Source organism: Vanessa atalanta, chromosome 20 (assembly GCF_905147765.1).
Source record: "Vanessa atalanta chromosome 20, ilVanAtal1.2, whole genome shotgun sequence".
NCBI classification, from domain to species: domain Eukaryota; kingdom Metazoa; phylum Arthropoda; class Insecta; order Lepidoptera; family Nymphalidae; genus Vanessa; species Vanessa atalanta.
The window spans coordinates 3,975,501-4,000,703 of record NC_061890.1 but is presented as its reverse complement, the minus strand read 5'-3'; the positions used below and the strand labels follow the sequence as shown (position 1 = coordinate 4,000,703).

The following is a 25,203-nucleotide window of genomic DNA, read 5'->3' as shown; positions in this document are numbered from 1 at the left end:
TAGGTTTACAATTTTTAAAGATCAGCAATGTACAGAAATGTCAACTACGGTCTAATTCAATACGTTTGAATACAAAATATTCCGAATAATCATAATAAAATACCGCATTTACAAAAGTATGCTCATGATTCACCTCGCCACTCGAATAATTGTTTTTCAATTTATTCGTGTAGCTTTAGACTGTCATGAGTTACCGTTTATACATTCGCGTGTATTCATTTTTGTACAACAACTTGATGAAATGGGCGAAGTCGTCATTCTAGTGGCTATTGTATAGCATTTGCAAAATCAATATTGTAATTATGTAAATAATTACAATAAACGCTACAATAAAGAACGTCACTGATATTTTTTAAATAGTTCAGTGGTATTCCCTTAACTTTTGATATATACTAATCCAAATCCAAGCTTTGAATACTTTCTGCTTATTCTTATGATCAGTATGCTTTGGATTCCAAATGAATGGCTGACTTTGGTATAACTCCAAAAATATAATTTTATTATTTGTCAAGTCAATTTTGTGTATTACGTTATTTAATGGGGCATTTGTCAAAAAATAAATGAACGAAAAAATTATGTGTTCCACTATTTCGCTTCGCCACTCGAATAGAGTGGCGTGGCCTTTGACTCGTGCACAAAAACTGCTCCAGCTATGAGTCACGAGCGAGCCGAGATGAGGCAACACGAGAGAAATTAAAACGCACTGTTAACATGTTCGCTGCTCGTGTTTTCACTCATAGGAATACATAGAATAGATCCTTTTTTTTAATGTTTTACGTTACAACAAATATTTTTCGGTAGTCTTATACAATATTCAATATGGTCACCATGGCGTTGTTTGTGAGTTTTTGTAAATTTGTTAAGAAAAAGAGGATTTGTAAAAATAAAAAAAAAAAACATTATAATTATATACATATATTTGTCTTTTTACACAAACAAGTAAGATGGGTTCAACACGGGTGTACAATCTTTGACATCTTGTTACATCCAGCACTAAAATAATGTGTATAATTATTACATGAAACAATTTAAATTTGCGAGAAATTACCTTAGTAATACGTTAAAACTATAATCATTTGTCTTCACGTCTATTCTATAAAGACTGCTCACACTGACACTTATAAACCGACTGAATATTTTTTACAGTAAAAATTTAAATCAGGATTTCACAAATGTCTAATGAAGTCAAATAAGAAATAATTAGTATGATAAAAATTCAGTCAAAATAATAGCAATATAAACATTTATGAAGCCCTATTTTAATTTAAAATAAAATTTATATAAACCAATTATATAATTTTCGAGTAAATAGACTAGGTCCGAATAATTCGTAAATAGTTTTTAGTGAATAAACATCACATCTAACTCATAAATTGCACGATTATAATTATATCGACGAAAATACGTGTAGGTGTATCATTATTCTATTTCTTATCGAAAACGTTTCTTAATTTAATGCAAGTAGTAATACTATTATTGAATAAAACGTAAATCTTTGAAGTTATTTTTATTTTTACTTTCATAATTAGCATAAATCGTTATAAAGAGCCCGTAGTCCCATCCGTCGCGCCCTTTACTTCAATACCAAAAAACAATGCAGAGTCAGACAACACAGTATGTCAATAATGTTGTAATAATATGATTTTTTTTCACAGTTATTTAAGAATTATTGTAACTTGAAGGTTAAAATAATTTTGAAGATATCGATATATTCACATCGAGTTTAATCACTAACTGACAGATAAATAATTATTCGAATAAAACCTAATACATTACGAAATTGATATAAATTATAACACTACATTTGTACAAAACAATATTTATTTCTTCGTATACAACAACCCTTCTAATAAATAATATTAGGCGAAGTTGAATTTGAAAATCTTGGAGCCATTGGTACCATGTCATAAATAAAATATATACTAAAACCGTTGTACGCACGTATGCATACGTTTCGCATTACTAAGGAACCATTATTCATTCCATTACTCACTCCCTAACTATCACAATCTCACAGAAGACCTGCAATCTAGATACATCTAAAAGAAATTGAAATTGATTTACTCGCGCAAATTAAGAAAGCAAGTTTCAAATAAAATATCATTATATAGGCAAAAAACAAAGAGAACAGTCTTATACCCTGTAGAGAATCTAAAGCCGGTACATTAGAAGCATAACTTTCTTAATATGCACGTCTAACTATTACGTATAATTATTGGATAAAATAAAGCAATCAGAAAAGAGATACTAAGAAAAAAATCAGTCGTACCACGTCGTATCGCTCGTAATTGACTACATTCGAGGCCCTATTTTGATCGTCTAAGACGTTTGAGGCCTCTCCTCTCCGAATATTAAAATCCGTTCACATTTTTGGCAAGGTTTAATGCAATAGCCTACCACGCACCGTCTGTAATCCTGACGACACATCACCCTCTAAAGAATTCACACACTATCAGGTATTTCTCAATATTTGTGAAGGCTCCCATATACCTACTTCTTCCGCTTTTGTTGCCCGTCCAGACCAATTGTGTATTTAAACGAATGTTTGATCTGTGTGGCGCCGGCATAAAATAAAAAGATAGAGGAACTTTGGGGGTCGCGTCACGCTTTCTTAGTTTAGACTTAGAGTCGAGCGCTGTAGCGTTCACTTCAGCGCGTCGGGTTGCTCGAAAGTCTGCTCGGTGACAGAAACTGCATCCGATGAAAGCGTTTCTTTTAACGTCTCTACGCAATTCTTTGGAATAAGCGTACCTGTAAATTTTAAATATTCGTTTAATTAATATTTATTAAATCAATCCTCTAAAACATAATATGCAAACCAAACAATGAGTTTGTAATAGAAAATAAATCACAACTAAATAAATAAACTACTTGTTACTTTCCTATATATTGAGCTGCATAATATTTAACTTTATAATAACTATTAGGCCTCCCATGAGTGCTTGGTAAGGGTACTTACCAACGATCTTTAATCCATCGTCAGTCTTAATGCGCACAACCTGCATCTTGGCGGCCGAACGCGCCGCCAGCGCCGCCTCCACCCGCGCCCACACCGCCAGCACCGAGCCCGCCAGCACGTGGTACGTGCGCACTCGCAGGCCCACCTACGACAACATTTAGTATTCAATACGAGCCGCAAAGTCTTACTTGATCTTAGGGCTTGTTTGTGTAAATATAAGCATAAGGCATACTCCAATTCTATTATTTGAGATACCATAATTGGCAACCATCAATCATCATCAATCGCATCGGTAAGAGAAGCCCAGGTGTAAAGCCGAGACCGGTTCTGCTCTCCTTTGTTAATGCATGGAAGAAAAATGAGATAATGAAAGTCCGAAAGAATCTCAAAGATATATATGTCACAGAGGATTATACTAAAGAAGTTTTGGAAAAGAGAAAATTGTTACAAACTAGACTCAACGAAGAAAGAAATAAAGGAAATTTCGCATATCTGAAATACGACAAGCTTGTGGTAAAGGAAAATAATGCAACAAAGGAAAAAAGAAAAAGAGAAATATCTTCATCGACGCGAGACAATACAAAAGTTAAGAAACAAACCTGGATGCCATCACAAGAAAATAGGCGTAACGCTTTTGATGTCATGAGAGGCAGATCCAACTCTCTCTCTTCCTATACGGCGGATAATAATAGGCAATAACAATTAGCTATCGGCAACCGGAAAACACAACTAATTAATACAGAAAACCATTTAATTAGAAACCACCAAACTCCCCCAAGCCGACTGGTCTTCGTGGGGGAAAATGACCAAGACCCTCTAAAGATAGAAAATAAAAAGAGAATACGATATAATGATATACATATAGCTACTTTAAACTGTCGATCACTAGGAACCACGGAAAAACTACAAGAACTAGAATTAGCGTTGGACGAAATAAAATGGGACATACTTGGTATTAGTGAAGTGAGGAGATTTGGAGAAAAAGTAGAGGACCGTGGAAAATACATACTGCACCATATTGGAGAAACGCCCGGTTTATACGGAGTCGGATTCCTGGTCAAAAAAAATCTTGCCAAAAACATACTAGAACTCAAAGGAATCTCAGAACGGATAGCACTTCTCAATATTAAATTACCTGTAGATGGAGAGGAAGAACAATTATGGTCTATAATTCAGGCGTATTCGCCTACCGAACCAAACAGAACAGAAGATTTAACAAAAGCCGAAAAATTCTACGAAGATCTACAATCGACCACTGCAAATACACATAAAAACGTAATAGTTATGGGAGACTTTAACGGACAGATTGGCAAACAGAAGAATGGAGAAGAATATACCATAGGAATTCATGGATTTGGCAATAGAAGTAGTAACGGATCTCGGGTAGTATCTTTTGCTATTGTAAATAAACTAAGCATCCTAAACAGTTTTTACAAAAAGAAAATAACAAAGAAATGGACTTGGATCCCTCCTAATGGCCGGTATAAAAACGAGATCGACTATATAATGTCTAACAATGTAAAAGCTTTTAAGGATCTATCTGTCATAAACGATTTCAATTTCAACTCAAATCATAGATTAGTTCGAGCAAAATTATCAGGGTCACGTGCTAAAAGAGCACGAAAATACCACAACAGTTTTAAAACCATTGAATGCACCGGTGATACTGATTTACTTCTGACCAACCTCGACGTATCCTTCAAAAGTGGGGAAAAAGAAAACGAATATGTATCGACTCAAGAAAAATACACCAATCTACTCCAAAAATTAAAGTTAGAAACTAAAAAAGTAAATATGATTAGTAGAATAGAAATAACATCGAAAAGCAAGCAATTATTACAAGAACGGAAAGAACTTATACAACAAGGAAAAAGCAATAATAATAATTCTCAAAAGATAGCAGAAATAAGTAAGGAAATTAGTAAACAACTCAGGAAAGAACGAAAAGCAAAAAGGTTAAAAACGTTAAGAAAACATATAGAAAAAACAGGAGGAATAAAGAAGGCAATAAAAGAATTAAACTACAAAAAGGACTGGATTCCAAATATGAAAAATAAAGACAGGGGAAAGACCAGTAAAAGATCAGAAATACTAGGAATTGCAACGGACTACTACAAAAAACTATACCAAAGTCGTAAAAGTGAACAAGTTATAGAGGAATATAACTCAGCAAATAAAGAGGAAATTGAACCAATTCTAAAGGAAGAAACAATAAAATCTATCGAATCCCAAAAACTAGATAAGGCACCTGGATCAGATTTAATCACAAACGAGCTATTAAAAATTACTTTACCAGTGATGGCCCCTAGACTTACAGATTTGTTCAATGAAATCCTCGAAACCGAAACCATTCCGGAAGATTGGACCAAATCAACCATCATATTGCTGCATAAGAAAGGAGACAAGGGTGATATAGGAAACTATAGGCCGATCAGCTTAATGTCCAATATTTATAAAATATTTTCAAAAATCATACTAAACAGAATCACCAATACATTGGATGAAAACCAACCTAAGGAACAAGCTGGTTTCCGAAGTAAATTCTCTACTATAGATCACATACACACTCTCAGACAAATTCTACAAAAATATAGTGAATACAATAAAACATATTACATAGGGTTTGTAGACTTCAACAAAGCGTTTGATACATTGGAACACAACTATATATGGGACAGGCAAGGGGTTCAAGAAAAATACATACGAATAATTAAAAATGTATACACAGCGAGTACAGCAAAAGTTAAACTTGAATCTGCAGCTAGTGAATTTCCTATTAAAAGAGGTGTACGCCAAGGAGATCCGATATCACCTAAAATATTTTCAGCGGTGCTGGAAATGATTTTCAGAAATCTGTACTGGACTAAAAATGGCGTCAATATAAATGGCAAAAATCTCAGCCACCTACGCTTCGCAGACGATTTGATTGTATTTTCAGAGGATGCAAGAACTCTGGAAATAATGTTACAGCAATTATCCGACGAAAGCGCAAAGGCCGGCCTGACAATGAACCTAACGAAAACCAAAATTATGACGAATTCCCAACAGGCAGTACCCAACGAACTGATTTTAGTAAATAACGAACAAATAGAATATGTAAATGAATATATATACTTGGGTCAACTTATATCTATAGATGGCAGCATGAATAAAGAAATAGAACGAAGGATAACTAATACTTGGAAAAAGTTTTGGTCTCTTAAGGAAATATTTAAGGATAAAGATATGCCAATGACAGCAAAGAAGAAAGTATACGAAATATGTATTATACCATGCTTACTATACGGGTGCCAGACATGGGCGTTAACAGACTTACAAGAAAATAAATTAAAAGTCTGCCAAAATTCGATGGAAAGGAGCATCTTGGGTATAAAAAGGAGGGATAGAGTAAAACTACAAATAATTAAGAAAAAGACCAAATTTAAAAATGCACACACAGCCTACAGACGGCTCAAATGGCGTTGGACGGGGCATATGTCGAGAGAAAATATAGAAAAATGGAGTAGGATAGTAACAGAATGGTATCCAAGGGATGGAAAAAGAAGTAGAGGCAGACAAAACAAAAGATGGGAAGATGACTTGCGGAAAATAGCTGGCCCAATATGGAGCCGATTAGCAAGAGACAGGAATACGTGGAAATCTTTAGAGGAGGCCTTTGTCAACAGACAAGCTGTTCAACTAAAGCAACCAGTTGCCGATCACTTTAAAAAAAATTAGAATTAGAATATATATTTAGTTTTTAACAAGTAGGCATGTACCAATTTATTGTAAGAAGAAACAGCATTAAAGGCTTTTTTATTTATTTTATAATTGGCAACCAATAAGAGGTATATCGAATAATTAATAAAATTTAGATTTCCAATGTCTATCGACGATGATGACCACTAATTAGTCAGGTGGCTTATTTACCCTTCTTCCTTTCTATATTTCAGTTAGAGTATTTTTAAATATATACCTAATAGTTTAGGTAATTTATAAGAAAAATTATTAGCAATAAATAAGCGTTTGCTAAGGAATAAGCTGCTCCTTAGTTTTACCATCAAGACTCCCTAACAATGACACAATAAATTTAAATTTCATGGAATAATTACTTACGGCTGCACTGTACTGGACAAAGGAATTTTCTCATTATTTTTTTATAAAGTACGCCTGGTAAAGTTTACCTCGCAGTGGTCTGCGTTCCTGCATGCGTTGCGCCAATACGCATGCGCACACACACGCAGCGAAGCAGAGTGTTGCGCACGCCACGCCGTCTCCGCTTCTGTCAAGTTCGCACGACGGTATTTCTTCTCGATCTCGGCCAGCGACTCGAGCTTCAGCTGCAGTCCCGTGTTCGGCCTACAACGAAAGTCACAACTTCTATTTCATTTGAGAAAATCATATCACGTCAAAAAGACGAGAAAATTTGATTAGAATGGTGAACGTTTTGTCGTCATACTACATAATAGATACCCGAGAGCACATGCTCAAAGACGGAGAATGCATTGCGAATTAACATCATAAGAACTCAAGAGCATAGAAAAAGAGAGAAAAATTAAAACACGTCTTGATATATATATTGATATACTGTTTAATTGCTCTGAATGTAGCGGGTGGGTTACACACCTGTAGACCTGGAACATGCGCTCCTTGGCGCGCTCGCGCTCCCGCTCGCGGCGCGCGCGCTGCGCCAGGCACAGCACGGCCGACAGCTTCCCGCCGCGCGCCGCCGCCGACACGTAGAAGCCGTCGCCCTCCGTCGCCTCGCCCAGCGCTTCCGTCTGCGACCACTTGTCTAGCGCCTCCGACCACTCCATGCCACGCTGCCGGGTAAAAAGTTACGATGTTCGCTCGCGTTACCGTATAAATTAATCGAAATCTCGGGAATAACGTCCATTGAATTTCACGATCGTTATTCGCTGGGAGCCTGATGAATCGGTATCGGCTCGTTTACCGGACTAGAGAAAAGATGGGAGTTAGCATAAGCAGGCATTCCTTTATTTCCCATCTGTCCGGAATTGCATCGGTTCATTGACCAAAAACAATAATTGATGAGGAGCAGGTGGTACCCACCGAAAAGGACTCGCTCAGAACCGTACCACCGGTGACTTATTAGTATCGCTTGTAATATGTCACCTCGGAGTGCACGGTGTGCAGTTCGACGGGCGCCTGCCCCGTGGCGTGTCGGCGCAGGAAGCGCACGCAGCGCACGCGCCGCACGCTGTCGCCGGCGCCGCCCAGGTCGAGGATGCCGAGGTCAAAGCGTCCGCTGCGCTTTGCTATGAAGATAGATGTAGATGATGCTTATATATTTATTTTTTATCAATTTAATAATAAACTTGGCACGAAGTATTCGAGCCGTCAATAAAAATCGAGCGTGCTCATAAACAGCGATCACCGAAAGTAGGCATGTGTGATATAACTAAGAGAACTCACCCTGCTCCATGACAGCGGTAAGTGTGTCCGTAAAGTATTTGAAAAGTCTATTTTGAAGCTCTACAGGCATGCCGAGTATTCTGTTTAGGAACTTAGACATATTGTTGTAATCCTGAAATCATATAAAAATAATGTATGGTATTATAAAATTACCGATCAGTTGTCAGATGTGTGTCGTAAACTGGGATCGGTTCCCAGTTTCACCTGTTCGTTGCGCTCACCTTGTCCAAGGAGAGCACTCCGGGCGCGTTCTCAGTGTTAACGATGAGGCCGACGCCGACGAGCGCGGACGCCACGTCTTGGAAAAAGTCCCCGGAGTAGTCGCGTGGCGGCGGTACCAGCGGCGTCTCATACTTCATTATCGCTTTCATCACCGCCTCCAGCGCCGTACGACCTGCGCAAAAGTACACGACTAATTATTATGGGTTTGGGTCGCGGATGGTAGTTTTAGGGTGTCAGAGGGTCCTGTCAAAGAGTATAAAACTAAAACTTGTCTCTATACTAATGAAATATGATAATTTGATATATCATTATATATTTGATATTCTACCGCCAAACAGCAGTACTCAGTATTGTTGTGTTCCGGTTTGAAAGGTGAGTGAGCCAGTGTAACTACAGGCACAAGGGACATGACATCTTAGTTCCCAAGGTTGGTGGCGCATTAGTGATGTAAGGAATGGTTAATATTTCTTACAGCGCCATTGTCTATGGGCGGTGGTAGCCATTTACCATCAGGTGGCCCATTTGTTCGTCCGCCTACCGATAGTTAAGGAAGTTCGTTCCGAGGTTAAGGAACCCAGTAAAAGTTGATTTATTAAATTCTAGTACATATTTGCTGAAAACTATCAAATTAAAAATTCCATATTTAAATAGCGCGCGAAAACGCTACAATACAATACAATATGTGCTGCAATGGGGTCGGTGACGTCACTTGCCTGTATTGTAATCTGTGGCACATATAATCCACATACAAACGAGGTTAACAAGCAAGTGACGTCATCATAAACCCGATCAATCAGGAGCGTTTGTGTCACGTGTCAAACGGTTAAAGAAATGCATTTTTATTTATGGATTTTTGAATAACTAACCGTTTTTAAACTCATAATATATACTGATTATATAATGATATAACTATATACCTTCGATTTTATAACATCTTATGTGTCATGGTAAGATGATTTAAAATGTAAACCATAGTAAAGATTGAGCGCGGGCCTTTTACCATATTTGTTGTCGATGTTGAACTGGCTGAGGTCTCGCATTTCTGTGGCGCGTCGGTCTCCGTGTGTCAGGGCTCCCAGCGACTCTAGACGCTTCGCCACCGTTGATGCGAACCGCCGTTCTCCCGCCAAGTCCGAAATCAAGAATATGTATTCGGGTGCATTCACCTGGTTCGACCGGTGCGTACGTCCTGCAATAAATTAAATTGTCGTTAAAAACCATAAGCCATGCAAACAAAAAATGCATTCGTTTTACATGTAGTAATGAATTTATTTCTGTACTTACCAAACTGTTGTATGGCTCTGTCTGCGGACCAAGGTAGTTCCAAAGTTATGTGAACTCTCCGCCTTTGATTTCTCGCTCTACAGAAATGACATATTAGTTTTAATAAACTTCAGATTCGTACGGTTCCGTGTTTCAAAAACAAAAAATAATCATCTTTTAAAATAAAGTGAATCGGGACATACCTTCGATCACTCTGCAAAGAGATACCACTGGACGCCGCTTCAGATATGATTGCCACATCTTTCTCACCATCCATAAACCTTTGCTTCTCCGTGAGGTTCAGGGTTTCGAGAGGTACATCTGCCTCTGACCGACTTTCGTATAGGATTTGACCATCTTCTGTTTGAACCACGCGACCTTTGCGTCCTGTCATCTAAAATAGACATAGTTTAATTAGTTTTTATTTAACTAGCTTCCCGTCCCGACTTTGTATCGGCTATTTAAGGGATAGGGTTTGTACCAAGCGTTCTGTCTGCTTGTTTAGGTCTGTTTCCTGTTTTTCAACGTTTATTGTCAGCGTAAATAAAAATAAAAATATAGACTTAATATTTTCTTCTCATTTTTGTTAATAAATTGCACCCGTGTGAAGCCGGGGTGGATAGGGTGTTCTAGTTCACATATATAAAGAAAACCCCATGACTCAAGTAATACATAAGATAAATGTATGGTATCCCCGCATACCTCAGCGACGTTGTCGGTGCCGCCGAGTTCGTCCACCAGCTGGTCGAGCGTGTTGGGCGGCAGGCGGCGGCCGAGGCGCTCGATAGCCAGCAGCAGCTGTTCCTTCATGCTGCACGCGCGCTCGATGGCGGAACGTGCCGGCGCCTGCGTGCGCGTCGGACCTAAGCACCGAAACATTATTACGATTGAGAATATACTTCAGTACTTTTAATTTTCTAAGTTAACTTTATAAATATATAATTTGGAGCGACTTGTTAGAAAAGTTCGAACACTGGTCACTCGAACATTTAGTGTAATTTCTCACCCAGATAGAGTCCGTTGGTGCCGACGGGCGTGCCGGCGGGCGTGGCGGGCGGCGCTCCGGGCGCGGCGCGCGGCGTGGCGGGCTGACACTTGCGCTCGAACATGGTCTCGATCTTGTCCTGCGTGCTCGCCGCCTTCTTCTTTACTCGTGATTTTTTCTTTTTCGCAACCTTCTTCTTTCGACCCAACCAAGGTTCTGCGAATTCAACATAAAATAACTCTTTAATGTAATTAAATTTTTATTTTCAGAATAGTAAAAACATAAACGATTTGATTAAACATCAAACTTCTCATTTCGTGTCCTCAGTTAATAGAAGTAATTATTGAATTAAATGTATATGTTTTTTAGTATACGTCCTTACAATTAACGAGAAACCGTTAGCCACCCACCGTCATCGCTGTCGCTACCGGCGCGGAAGGGGTTGAAGTCACTGAGGTCTGAGTCCGAGGCACGACGCTCCTCGTCGGAATCGGCTTCGGCCTCCGCCTCCGCCTCTACCTCGTCGTCCGAGCGCACAAACTCGTCCTCGGACGAGCCGGCGCGCGGACGCTTCGCCGCGTTGGCCTGCTGTCGCGCCGTCACTGATACACAATTATTACATATACACACACGTGCGCAAAAATGGACCAAAATTAAATCTGTTAAAAATCAGAACGAAGTTGACTTTCGCAACATTGCAAAAAACATTTTAGATGCATACAAACTATCCAAATTGATGACTTACATTTTCTCTTGGATGAATTAGCGGAATCTTCGATCCCGTTCTTTCCGTTAAAAGTAGGAACGGGCGCCGTGGGTTTTCCCTTAGCCTCCAGTCCTAAAAGACGGTTGATCCTCTCCCTGTCTGGGGCCGGAAAATGCTTTTCTACTAGTGTTTGGAATACACCTCTGAAATTAAAAAGAGGATGATATTATGTACCATAATATCGGACGAAAACTGAACGCAGAGAATCCACTTCTGCTGGAGCAAGACAAATATCTTTCATCTCATTATGCGACCACTCACTTGGCAGTGGAGACGAAGTCGCTGAGCTCTCCGTCGTCGCGCTCGAGCTGGTCCAGCGTGCGCGCCTCGCCCGTGCTCTGCAGACCGATCACTACGCACTTGCCGCACTTCACCGCCTCGCGAGCCGTCACCACCGCCTGGTTCACCTGCGACGAGGTTGTTCGTTTAATGACTGAATCACTTCCACGTGTACCTTCCTCCGAACCATCTTATGTGCGTACCTTTGCAGCGATGCAGAGGTATTTGAAAAACCTTTGATGCGCGGACCAGAACTGTCCCCACATAGTCTTCTTCATACGGGGCTCCGCATCGATCAGTTCGGCAGCCTCCGTAAACCGCTGCATCGCCTCGACCCACTGTCAAACGATATTATTTGCTATTATGCCGTATTAATTGAACTTGTCCATCTTAGTACAAAAATTGTATAAAACAGCTTGGCTTAAAATTATCTTCTTTTGTACAGTGACTTTTCTTCCCTGAACTTACCAATGCCACGGCTTTATCGTAAACTTCTCTGAAAGAGTCAGAAAGCGGTACTTCCTCTATCTTGAATGTTACTCCGTGGAAAGACAGCTGCCTCGCGATGTACATGCCTCGTAGCTTCATGTCCATGGCGACTATCTCCATCGCACCTACACCCCTATACAACAAATGATTGCAAATCAGTAATAATTTTCATTTCTTACCATACATACAAAGCTCAAAGAACCTTTAACCACCAAAGTAAAAAAAAACATAATAAACAGACTGATCCGTATGCGAATCGATCAAAAACTGATAATTGATAATATGTAGTATTGTTTGAGTATTTAACTCAAACAAATATACATATAAATCTTTTCATAAGCAAATGTATATCTCACCGCTTCTCAACGGCGTTAATGAAGTCCATGAAAGTCGGGAACGGAGTCCCCTCCCCCCATATTCCGAGACGCACCATGTAGGCCATATTGCGGGGTTCAGAAGCGCCCGTGGCCGACGCGTATACCACGCGGGCCTTCGGTAACTTGTTCTGGAGCTCCAAGGCTGTGAGACCGGTCTTTGTGGCTTTGCCGGATCCCACGGGGCACAAGTTTTTTGCTTTGTGACATTCGTCAAAAACGATCTGGTACAAGTCAAGGAAAATGAAACGAAATTATGCTGAGAACAATTTTCTCGAAAAGGTGATCAGCGTATTCATTCTAAATGTTAACATTGATCTAAATAAGAGTTGAAGTATTAGTTAAATAATTGCAGAAGACTAGTTGCTATATATTTTAATGTTTAATTATGTACGAGGACAAAGTTTTATTTCACAATAATAAGTTGAAGTAAACAAATATTTAACATGAGCTTGTTTCAATTAATTTTCGAATCCATGTTCGAAAAACACAGCAAGCGTAAATTCTGATTGTGATTCCGATTGAGGATTGGTTCTTACGAATCACAAACTATTCTAGATTATGCAAAGGATACGACTCCGTCAAAGTCCTCTCCGCACCATTGGAGCAGCTGCTTGAGTCTCGTGCGGTATTTAGTGTTGGCCTGCGTCTCCCCGATAAGGGCGGAGTACGTACTGAACACCACACCCTTCTTCACATTTCCGTTTATCGCCGAGGATATCTTTGCGTACTTGAACTGGAAACAATTCTCGAGTCAAAGAGCGGTATATAGAGCGATCCAAGGTAGCATAATAAATATTTCCTTAGTGTCGATCGTATCGCTATGAGGAGGATGGGGGCGGCGGTACCTTGTTGAGCGAGTGCACGTCGATCTTGGCGGCGCCCACGTCGCGCAGGTCGCGCTCGGCGTCGTACTTGAGGTCGTTGGACACGGACACCCACACGGCGCGCTTGCGGCCCTTGAGGTAGTTCTCGAAGATGATGCCGGCGATGGTGCGGCCCTTGCCCACGCCGGCGCCGTCGCCCACCAGGAAGCCGGCGCGCGTGCCGTCGGGCAGCAGGTGCTCGTGCGCCTGCGACGCGTACACCACGGCCTCCAGCTGCAGCGCCGACAGCAGCCCGTTGCGCACCGTGTCGTCGGGCAGGCTCACGCTGTACGTCACGTCCACCGGCTCCACGGACGACAGCGACGCCGTCTCCACCACCGGGTCGGGGTGCTTCCGGCCCAGCTTCACTACAGCCCAACGTCGTTAATTATCGTTTTAGCTCGATTGAAGAGATAATTTTAGAAAAAAAAATTAAATTAGTAAATTTATGTATCTACTAAGGTACGAGATTAAAACACAAATGATGCAATCCCATAATTCACAATATTACGTGCAAATGTCTGACCATGTTGGGCAAATACTATCACAGATGAAATCTGGAAGTAACAATATTATTTAATAAGCCAGATTTAAGAATAATGAAGGATCAACGAACGTTTTGTGGGCATGTAGTCTGCGTACGTCTCGGCGACGCCCATTTCTTCGTCGTCTACTTCCTCCTCTTCTCCCGGCATCTGTGTCTTAAAATTATTTTATTTAATATACAATAAATATTCACTTTTACCCTACACAATTGTCGCATATTTTCTGGAATAAAAAAACGTGTTTATTCGAGTATTGCTTCTGGTGCTCCTGATTGAAATTCGACCACGGTTCTCAATCTCAAAGAAGTTCCAATTACGCATGTTTATTCTATTTAAATGCATAACGCGAATATAATTTTAAATCTATTTCCTAACTTTATTCAAGTAATGAGACAGCAATCTGATACGACCAAGGAGAGACCAGTGGCTACAATCCTGACACAAAATTCGATGTTTTTTTTTTCTCGGAATCTGACACGATTAAGAAGTATAAGCTAGCTACTACCCACACCACAAGGCTGTTTTGACATCTTTTTTTTGTCAAATTCCTAACGTATTTTCTGAAACTAATCACTTCCTTAATAATAAAACCACTAGTGGTATAGCAATATACCTTATCAGTTGGCCACATTCCTTTCATCTGTCCCCAGTTTGGCAGCTGGGCGAACTGTCCGAGCATGCCAGCGAGTGGCCCTCCCATCCCCGAGGCCAGGATCTGGTTCAGGTTCTGCAGTAGATATGAGTTCATGCCCTGCACGCCGACCATCTCCACTATGGAAAAATAAAATATAATAAAACTCACATGTTAGCAATTTGGTAATAGAAATAAGGTAAAATTACGAAAAAAAAGTCTAAGAACAAATAGCATTACTTTATGACAAAAAATCAAACCACTAAGTTTTTAACTACGTGCAAGACTAAATTACAAAAAGGTATATTAAAAAATCGAATTTCTTAAACATTAGTGCTAATAGCAAAATTGGAAGACTAATTAAATAAATTGTTAACATAGTGCAAAAAGAATCCTTAATGTAAAAACGGTGCAAGCGAGACAAAAAACCATATAATATAAAGTTCCATAACATGCTAGGCAAGGTATTTTAAAAAAAGTTCAGACACAGTCTCTCTATAAAAGTGTTTTCCTGTAAGACTTTAAGAGCAGGCATTGAGAATTTTGATTTTTTGGACTCAGTTCAATGACAGTTCGAAACTTGACAGAAGCCTTAACAATTTTGGAAAGCATAGACTCCAACGAAGAGCGCATTGCTGTTACAAAACATGGAATAAAAGACTTGCATGCTACGAGGAGATATTACGAGAGAAGAAAAAATCAATGACTCGTCTGACAATCGGATTGTATTTATACAGTTTATAATAATATTTTTTTTATATTATCTATAGACATTTCCTAAATTATTGTTTTATGTAGTGTCCGGTCCAAATTAAACATACTTTGTATGGCTTTATATGCAAAATTTTACCCCGACTTACGCGAATTCGATTTACCCGGATAGCGCTCGGTCCCACCTATCGCGTAAGCTCGGGGTATTAGTATTACTGTACTGGTTCTATGGTTCGTCTCAAACCAGACTACCAATTATTACATTTGTGTGATATTAGTCCCATTTAAACGAAATTGTCATTTTAATTTTAATTGACATCAAATCTATCGTTTTGGGTCATGTGTGGATATTGTCGAGTTGGGAAATTAAGGTTTGAATTTTATTAGAATTTTGAAAATAGTAATATGCATTGGAGAAAATAATAATAATAATAAATAATAATACGAAATAATGGTAAACATACACAATTAACAGTCCAAAAATGTCCTACTACTAAGCGTAAGCTTTCTCTAAATTGGCAATTCAAGAAGGCTGCTCATTGGTAGACAGTCTTTACGACGTTTTATATCATCGCCAAAGACATGAAAAGTCGGAGGTGATTTTAATAGGTAGTAGGAAGAATAGGATTTTAATGCGCGACAGTTTGTTAAAATCCTCGTGTCATTCACAATCCACATTCTGAGACATCTCGGTACCAAGGTATGGCCATTGAAGTGGCGAATAGGCCATTTACAGGCGAAAGCTTCTTTACCGGGAGCTTTCGCCTGTATTTTAACAGTTCAGATTCGATCGAGCATTGCGTACATAGGTAAAAAGTATTGAGCATTAAAGTGCGCAATCTTCAATGATACAATTCATATCATTACATACATTCATTGAAATAAATTGTGGCACCAATATAGCTTTTTTGGATTTTTTTAATAAATAACAATTAAATCAATATACTTTACAGAGCTTAATATGATGGCCTCGTCCAACTACAAAAGAAACTGACTCGACTGCACGCGAATGCACATCAGTCAGTGAGGCCGCAACATAATGCTCAAAATTTAATCATAGATTACAGGCGAGCGCTGATGGTGAGGGACCTAATGCGAAGTTATGAATGTATTATTACAAGAAAAGTGCTAGTATGAACGTAGAGTTAAAACTTACAATAAATTGAAAGGGTGCAATTGGATATTCAATACTTTTACTTATGTTGATGATATATTAGCTCGATGATACATCAAGTTGTTAGATATTATAGAAGTGTGCCGTAAATTTTACATAAGTAGGTTGATGTATTAAATGTAAAATTAGAAGATAAAGAATTAGGTAAAAGGTGTATCCAAGTAAATTTTAGTTATAATGATTATCATTGTCTTCGTAGAAAATTATAATATTTATAAAAAAAATAAGACACTAAAAAAGTTATAGTATGAAAAAATATTTTAATATTTTTTCATACTATAACTTTAAAAAAACAAAATTGAAAATTGTAAAGAAACTATTTAGAAATATATATATATAAAACAGAAGCTAGAGTAAATCCCATGAAATATAATCTATAAAAAAAATTACGATACCTTTTCTCCTCCTCCTTCCACTACTACTTTGCTTCTATCTACTTATCTATCTATCAAGCTGGGATATAATGTTATATATACATTGCTTACCATAGTGAATACTAAATGCTCTTATATACTAGTGGCTCTACGCTATGTGTATTGTGTACTCTGATCTTTATAAGGTCATAAATGAATATTTCTGTGAATTTAGCTTAATGTTTATAATTCCACGCTTATATTAAATAAGGAAAATGCACTGTCCTAGTGAACTAAAAAAATGCTTTAATGGCGATGGCGTCACAAATATTTTTCAAAATATTTTTTTACACGATTGATGTGCTAGGCTAAGAAATCAACATTTTTTTTTGGCTTCGACTTTTGAGGTGTTTGAGTAAGGTAAAAAAAAATCTGTGAACATCATATAATAGAGAATAGATATAATTAAATAGAGCTATTTCTTTGTTTCTCCTAAGCGAGTTTAAGTTCGCGACGCCACCGTCAGCAGCCAGCTACGTGTTAGTACACAGTTACTCACTCTGAGCGAGTAGCGAGGCGGCGTTGTAGGCGGAGGTGCCCGCCGCGAACGACGCCACCGGCGCCGCCACTACCGACAAGCCACCATTAAGTATCCCTATAGTATGTATCGCTATTATCAGTGCTGATAAGTTCTCAAGTAAAAATGTTATGCGTTTCACTCGGTAACATCTGTATTGTACTTACGATCTTTTGCTCTAACAAAAGCGATTATATTGTAACTCTAACCATTATCGAAATATTTTCTATATCGTGAAGAAAATATATTTTTTTTGTATTTGTTATGGACATGCACATTACTTATTGGCCAGCCTGTTTCCTTCTCCGTATCTTATGACACCTTGTATTCTTTGCGGTAAAATAATGATTGAAAATATGTTTAATTATTATCATCATTAAATTTTATAACGTGACATTATGCCTCAGGGTAATTGCCGATTATTCACATTATTATACATAAATCTGATCATCAACTACGTGTTGTTTTTTTAAAGACTATTATTGAAGTACTGGCTAGATACACGTTAAGTCAAAATAAAATTGAATTTGAAAAGCATAAAACTATTACGGTTCATAAATAGAGCAAGTTGATCATAATGGATATTAATTATATCCTTGTTTTAAAACAATGTTTTATGAATTTACAGGATATTAATACGACCTCTATAGATTTAAATGTTAACATAACGGTCTATATTAATATCGAAATGTGGAAAAAAGTCTGTCTGTTTGCTACTATGTCTGAACTGATACTGATGAAAACTGACATTGAGGTACCTGAATATATGATGATGAATATGCAAAAAATACGCACATGGGGTACCCGACACACCAGTATTTTTCTCACAACCAGTGTTTATTTTTTAAGAATTACGTAATTTCTAATACAATATTTTTATTTTATCGAACTTGTTTAGAAATTACAAAGCAATAAGTCGCTATAGAAAACGCGTAATTTAAATGCCACTGTCTGACATAGCTTGAGATAAATTTAGAAAACGCTTATTTCAACGATTTGTCGAAACAGACCTGCTAAAAGTATACCTTACTAATATTATAATGTGAAAGTTTGAATGTTTGTTAATCAATCAAGCAAAAACGGATCGACTGATTTGAATTAACTTGGGAATAGGATTGCTTATACCCTGATTTAACAAATAGGCTGCTTTTACATAACTGCTTAACACCTGCTTGTGAATATCCATAACGCCCCTCCCCCCCTATATAAAAACCTAAAATATATTTTTTTAAAGGACATAAGGACGTAAGCGTATCATTAATGTGTAAAAAAATCACAAAGCTTTTATAACAATTAGTAGTACAAGTAATCTCACCTCCTCTGCCTAAGCCCAAATTGATGGGCTTCGTGAGTGAACTGGCGGATATTTTGATCGGCTTTACGTTCGACATCTGGCCGAATGCTAAGCCAGAGGGAGCTGAAATAAAAAAAATTAACACTTAGTTGCATTCGGTAATGATGATGATGAAAAGGTCACCCCATGGTTTAGGACCCCGGAATTGCTAAACCTGCTCACGTGACATTTTGGTCTTGCCCCTATCTATACTTATATAATATATTTTTGATGTAATCATTATGATTGAACGAGATAATGATAAAAAAACTAACAATCTGACTTAAATAATTACATTAAAACATAGACTACTCGAGTACTTGAGGAGCATATTTGCATCTCACTATAAGATTCGTTTAAATGTAGTTACCATCGATTCGGTGATCGAAATGTAGATTCTATCGTTAAAACAAATAAAAATGAAATTGTTCCAAGTTTGAAGTATAATATTGACATGTAACACCAACCTTGCGCCGGTATTTACACTGGCTCACTCACCATCACCAAGCCGGAACAAAATAATACGTAGTGCTTATTAGCGGTAGAATAAGCGATTCTACCTTGCACAAACCCTACCACCGAAAGCCTGATGAAACCGCAAGAACCAGCATATCAGTATACATATATACAGTTTAACAAATAAGGATGTAACGATATCACGGAACATGTTCTGTCCCTGAAATGTTAACAAATGCGTGCCAACTAGTAAGTAATCAACTTAAGTTTCTCCGTTGTAATTTTGGATCTAATTCGTCACGAGTAAAAACCCCCGAACGCAGAGGTTAAACTGATAAGACGTCATCTTACATCTGTTATTAGACTGGCGGGCACATTCATCCTTTAACGAAAGAGCAACACTAAGCGTTAATACACTGTATATTTGTTACAGTGCCAGTAGCTAAATAGGAGAGAAAACCTTTTATTTATTTAATAACGTACTTAATTGTTCTGTTCCACTGCAAATATCCCTGTAGGTTATAGTTGCTAGGTGCCGTGTTTTAGTGTGTATATTTATCCGATATACTGATTACTGATAATCAAACTCGGTTACTATATTCATAAACGATTCGTTTTGCTTACGGATGACGTTGTCTAATTAGCGTTTACATTTTTTTATTATGAAAAACTATCATCAATTCTATAAATACCATGAGGAAGCTTTTTTTGTGTCAGAATCAGGTGTTTTATTAGTTAGTATTAATAAAAATGAAATTAACCAAAAATGGATGTATCGGGCTACAGTTCCTATCGACCTTAAAACCCGACTCTGTTAATGATTGTGTAATGTGAGTTACACATTGCACAATCACTATTTGGTCATACAACTGTTTCCGATGGAAAAGGTGGAATTGTCTAATACGTTTACAATAAAAAAAATATAAACCAATAATATATGTAATCTTTACGTAATATTTATTGATCGTAATTTGCAAAAAAACGGTCACTTATTTCTCGTAGACAATTCTGCTAGAATCTACTTTCCGAACCGATATGGTAGTAGCTTCACATTTAATTCGACACTACATGACGATTCAAAATTGCTTTTAGAAGCGTACTTGAATAAAATAATCTTTTGATTTTGATTTTACTAAGCATAAACAAAACGTTTCTTGATTATTATAGTAATTTTCATTCGGCATCGACCTCATCTTATAGCTTATTAAAAATCGCAACGAAACGGACGAATTATATCAGAATCTTACAAAACCATCTCAGACAGAATCCTCTATATATGTAGATTATTGATCAGCAAATAATATATTCCAACTCCCGATTCGAACCCGCATCGTGTATCTGTATAACACAAATTAGTACTGCAGTGCAAAGTTTAGGTAAGTGGGACGACGGGGTGGCTCCTCCCCTATTCTACAAATACTTCGGTCGGAGTTACGTTTTAAAGGTTTCAATCTGGTTTTCTTATTTATGAGACTTCCTTTTGTTCGTGTACAATTATATTTCGTGTTTTTCCATAGATATTAAAATTTCATAATTGAGAAAATATTTTTTGTGAAGCTGTCGGAATCTCGGTTACTGTAATTATTTTAAACAATAGCCGTTTTAAATATTCGTCAATGAAGCTCAGTGAAGTTTTAATTTGAGTTCAGCTGAGTTCAGCTCAAAAGGCTAATAAGAAGTACGAATAATAAAATATTTTATTATTCGATTGCTTAAATAAGTAATTTTGCTTTTAATTTATATACTTATGTATCTGGAAATATATACAATGTTTTATTAAAACTTATTAGTTTTAAGTTTATTAAATGTTTCGCTAAAATGGCATAAAGATGGATTAACTAAATTTAATTAAGGAAAATGATCGTGTGAACAATAAACATACTTTTCCCGATCGTGTTTTTTACCTACCGGAAATATTATTTTCTATAATTAATAATTACAATGAAAACATCTAAGAACATTATCTACGTAAAATTGTAAATACCATTAGATTATAATCACGAAAGATTGTGAACAATAACGTACAATTTAACGCATTATTTTTCGGTAGATTATAATCTATCTAAGTGAATTTTAGTTAAATTATAAAAACGATTATAAACTGTTTAAATTGTATAGGTTTTATTTTAAGTTTAATCACCGCTCACAATATTTCGATTGTTTACAATCTCGTGAGATAGATTACCTATAATCTTAAATCTAACTTTATTTACAATTTACGGTGACCTAATATATATACATATATCTGTTAATATTGACATCGATTACTTTTTTAAAGTTATACGTAAAAGATATATAACCTACTTAAAAGTAGGTTTTATATAAGAAATATAATGAAAATTTCATTATATTTCTTGCAATTAAAAAAAAAAACGCAAATAATATCAATTCAACGAAATAACAATTTCAATTAAAAAGTACAATATTAAAGTAAGGATAATAAACAAAATATTAAAATAACTTACCCGCCAATGGGTTGGTGGTAGCTTTAACCGTGACCGGTACTGAGGTCTGAGGGATCTTAGTTTTGTCGCCAAATCGTGCTGCAGCAGCCAAAGTTTTCCCTCCACCTTAATAATTAAAATTCAGATATGTTCTTAAAATGTTAAATAATAATAACTGAATGCTGATTATTAGTTTTTTATTTAATATTTTTAAGCATTTTCTTATAATATATAAACATTGTTTGTTGTTTGAACATAATCTCAGGATCACATCAATAGTAAACAAACGTAAGTAAATAATTATATATGAATATAAGAACAGCATGATATTAATCATGCTGTTATTATATTATACATGAATTAATATAGTAAATAACAAATAAAAAAAATTAAATTGGAAAGCATACTAGCATATGGGCTACATGACGGTTAGTGGTCACCATTGCCCATGTATGTTGAAACAGTCAGAAATGTTAATCATCTCTTACTTTATCAATACAATACACCACCAACCATGGGAACTAAGATTTTATACCCCTTCTGTGCTACTGGCTCACTCACACTTCAAAGCGCAGAACAACAATACTAAATATTATTACTTGAAGGTACAATATATGATGGTGGTACCTACCCAGATGGACACAAAGTCCCATCACAAAGTAAATAATATAATTAAAATCCTATTATTTTTATGATAACAATTGGTAATAAACAAACAGAATAATACTTTTTCAATAATATATTACCTGGTACTTCCAAATTATCTGGATCTTCATCATCATCAAAATCTGAATCATCATCTGAAGCAGCGGGAGAGTTATCACCAAAAGCTTTACGTTTTGACTGAAAAAAAAAAAACAAATTTATTCAAAAATTATAATTTAAATTAAAACAAAGACCATAAGTCGGACATAACTATCACAATATGGCAATTGGTGCTTCACTGCCAAATTGAAAGCTTATTTGGTGGGTTAAATTATAATTTCAGTTTTACTAATTAAACATCTCATAAACAAAATTTCCACAAATTATTATTACAATATTCTGTTTACACAGAGATGATCGTACTAACAGAAATATTATTGATAGATTGTCGACCCCTAAGGCTAATCTTTTCACTCTAAACAAATTTGAGATAGGAGAAATTTTCTTTCTATTCTAAAATTATACTTTTATCAAAGAAGATTGTATTCATGATAAGGAAAAGAATATTTGCACCTCCAACTATTATCCTTATATCGAAAAAAGACTAATATAAATAAGTAAGTAATACATCACCTGGGGACATAAAAAAATTATAAGCAACAATCTTTATAACTTAAATTTTAGTTTACCCCAATAATAACAAAACTAAAAATACAAAGTAAAAAAGATACATGTAATATGAAAAATAAAAATTGTTTTTGAATAATGTTTGAATGTTTAATATGATATAGTTACATGTATGTAACAACATTACTGACCATATGAGGTGTTCTATATACCTCTCTGAATTCCCATTTATTATTATAATTTTTTTTTTAATTTAATTTGCTTGTTAGAAATGCACTCATTGTATTGGATAAAAATGGAACATAAAAATTCCTTTTAAACATGCAACACCATAATAATAAACAGACTAGCTTTTGAAAGCTATATGGTGTTTGATCTTATAAATCAAAATACAAATTTCTATATAAATAGATTTTTAATTAAAATCAATTTTAATTACAAATTAACAATTAAAAAATATAATAATGGTTTTTAATTGGTACAGATGGATGTTATTAATTTATTTATTTAAAAAAAAAAACAAACTGTTGTGTATATAATTATGATGACTAATTATTGTTTCATTACTGGAAAACCCAAAAACAAGAATCCAAACATAAACATTGCTAACTTAAATTTGGATATACGAAAAATTACAACAAGTATTTAAATTAATCAAATATTTCATAAGCATTTTATTAAATTTTATAATACCTAACAATTTTCTAATATTATAGAAATATTACTTAAACTAACCATATTATTGTAATCTGTATTATTGTAATGTTCCAACAATGTAACAAGCCATAACACACAATTTCACTGTTAAAATATTCACTTACAACATACACTAAGATTGCACTAATAAAAATCAATGTTTTGGCACATAAGGGTTTTCAATTTCAATGTTTCTTCACCTGGCAAGCATACAAGTTTACATTCAACTTATATAACTGATAACACAGTTTTATAATGCTTTTTTATTACTGATTTAATGATTTAAAAAACACAATATTCAACTAAACACTGTTTTTGTACATGTTTCCAAGTGCTAGGTTTCTCAGTACTGGTATATGTCATTTTATCTTATCCGTATATTGTAAATTTTACAGTTAATAACATAAATAGTAATAAACATTGGCAGTAAGAACCAAAATAAAGAAGAAAACAATGTAAAAATACTTTCGTAATGCTTAAGACAAATGTGGTGTGCATAGATAAAGTGCAGTTATTAGGACGTATTCTAGTACTAGACCTAGAACCTTCCAAGAAAATCAATACAGCCACACCCAACTTGCATAATTAAATGCTTAGACGCCCATAGTCTTACCGACATTTGAATAAAATCAAAAAAATATTTTCCCATGTGAGCCTGCCATCACCTCATGACACTTTTTTTGGTTAGAAAAGTTAAAAACAAAGAAAAAAATCCCTAAAAAGGCGTTTTTTTTTAATTTAACTGATTACTCTTCTTATAAGGTATTAATTTCACAGCTTAAGTCTTATAAAAAGTATACAAAATAAACGAAAAATAAAAATTTGAACATTGTTAAGTTCGTAAAAAAGTATCAAAACAAAAAACTATCATTACCATTTTTGTTTGAATTACTTTTTTCTTTATAAGAAATAGCTATTCAGTAATGGGTAGGTCAAAACTGTTAATAATCTTCACATTAACATCACGCACGGAATGAAAAATGCAAAAACTACTTATTTTGCACTTGATAAAAACCAGACGACCTGACGGCGGTCAATGCTTCCGCCATATTAAAAAATATATATGTTCAAAAGAGAAAGAAAAATATACTGCTCTACAATCGGATACTATATCTCTTAATCTTATCATTTTATTTAAACAAAATAATTTGAAAATGTTGAAATTGACTAAGTTAAAAGTCAATAAGTTACTATAATCTATTATATCTCCAGTTCAATTTAAAAATCAATGTTTAAATTTTCAAATTAGTTTGTTATTAAGTGTTGGTTATTGGATATATCTAAAAAAAAACTAATGTTGTTACGAGTATCCGAATTTAAACACTTTACACTAGTCTTACTTTCTGCGCATGCCCAAGCATCGATTGACGACTCATGGTTTTAAAAATAAAAA

General features: G+C 35.9%; 1 protein-coding gene across 4 annotated transcripts; it reads right to left on the bottom strand.

Annotated features, from left to right (window-relative positions):
* Window positions 1–909: 909 nt before the first annotated feature.
* Window positions 910–24,843, bottom strand: LOC125072134 (protein strawberry notch). 4 transcript variants are annotated; one of them, XM_047682646.1, is made up of 27 exons: window positions 24,685–24,843; window positions 22,589–22,685; window positions 21,864–21,968; window positions 18,925–19,026; window positions 17,592–17,660; window positions 14,777–14,934; window positions 14,235–14,319; window positions 13,601–13,986; window positions 13,327–13,488; window positions 12,735–12,976; window positions 12,358–12,511; window positions 12,093–12,227; window positions 11,872–12,017; window positions 11,590–11,753; window positions 11,255–11,446; window positions 10,866–11,060; window positions 10,562–10,722; window positions 10,063–10,253; window positions 9,881–9,957; window positions 9,597–9,785; window positions 8,596–8,768; window positions 8,375–8,486; window positions 8,075–8,217; window positions 7,565–7,761; window positions 7,123–7,297; window positions 2,960–3,104; window positions 910–2,751 (listed from the first exon to the last, which is right to left on the bottom strand). In XM_047682646.1, exons 1-27 carry the CDS (start codon window positions 24,685–24,687, stop codon window positions 2,645–2,647), a joined length of 4,065 nt encoding a protein of 1,354 aa, XP_047538602.1. In that variant the 5' UTR covers window positions 24,688–24,843; the 3' UTR covers window positions 910–2,644. The 4 variants fall into 4 exon arrangements, with proteins under 4 accessions (XP_047538602.1, XP_047538604.1, XP_047538603.1 ...); XM_047682648.1 differs by having other exon boundaries at window positions 911–2,751; window positions 14,235–14,313; XM_047682647.1 differs by lacking the exon at window positions 24,685–24,843 and adding an exon at window positions 23,850–24,010 and having other exon boundaries at window positions 911–2,751.
* Window positions 24,844–25,203: the final 360 nt, after the last annotated feature.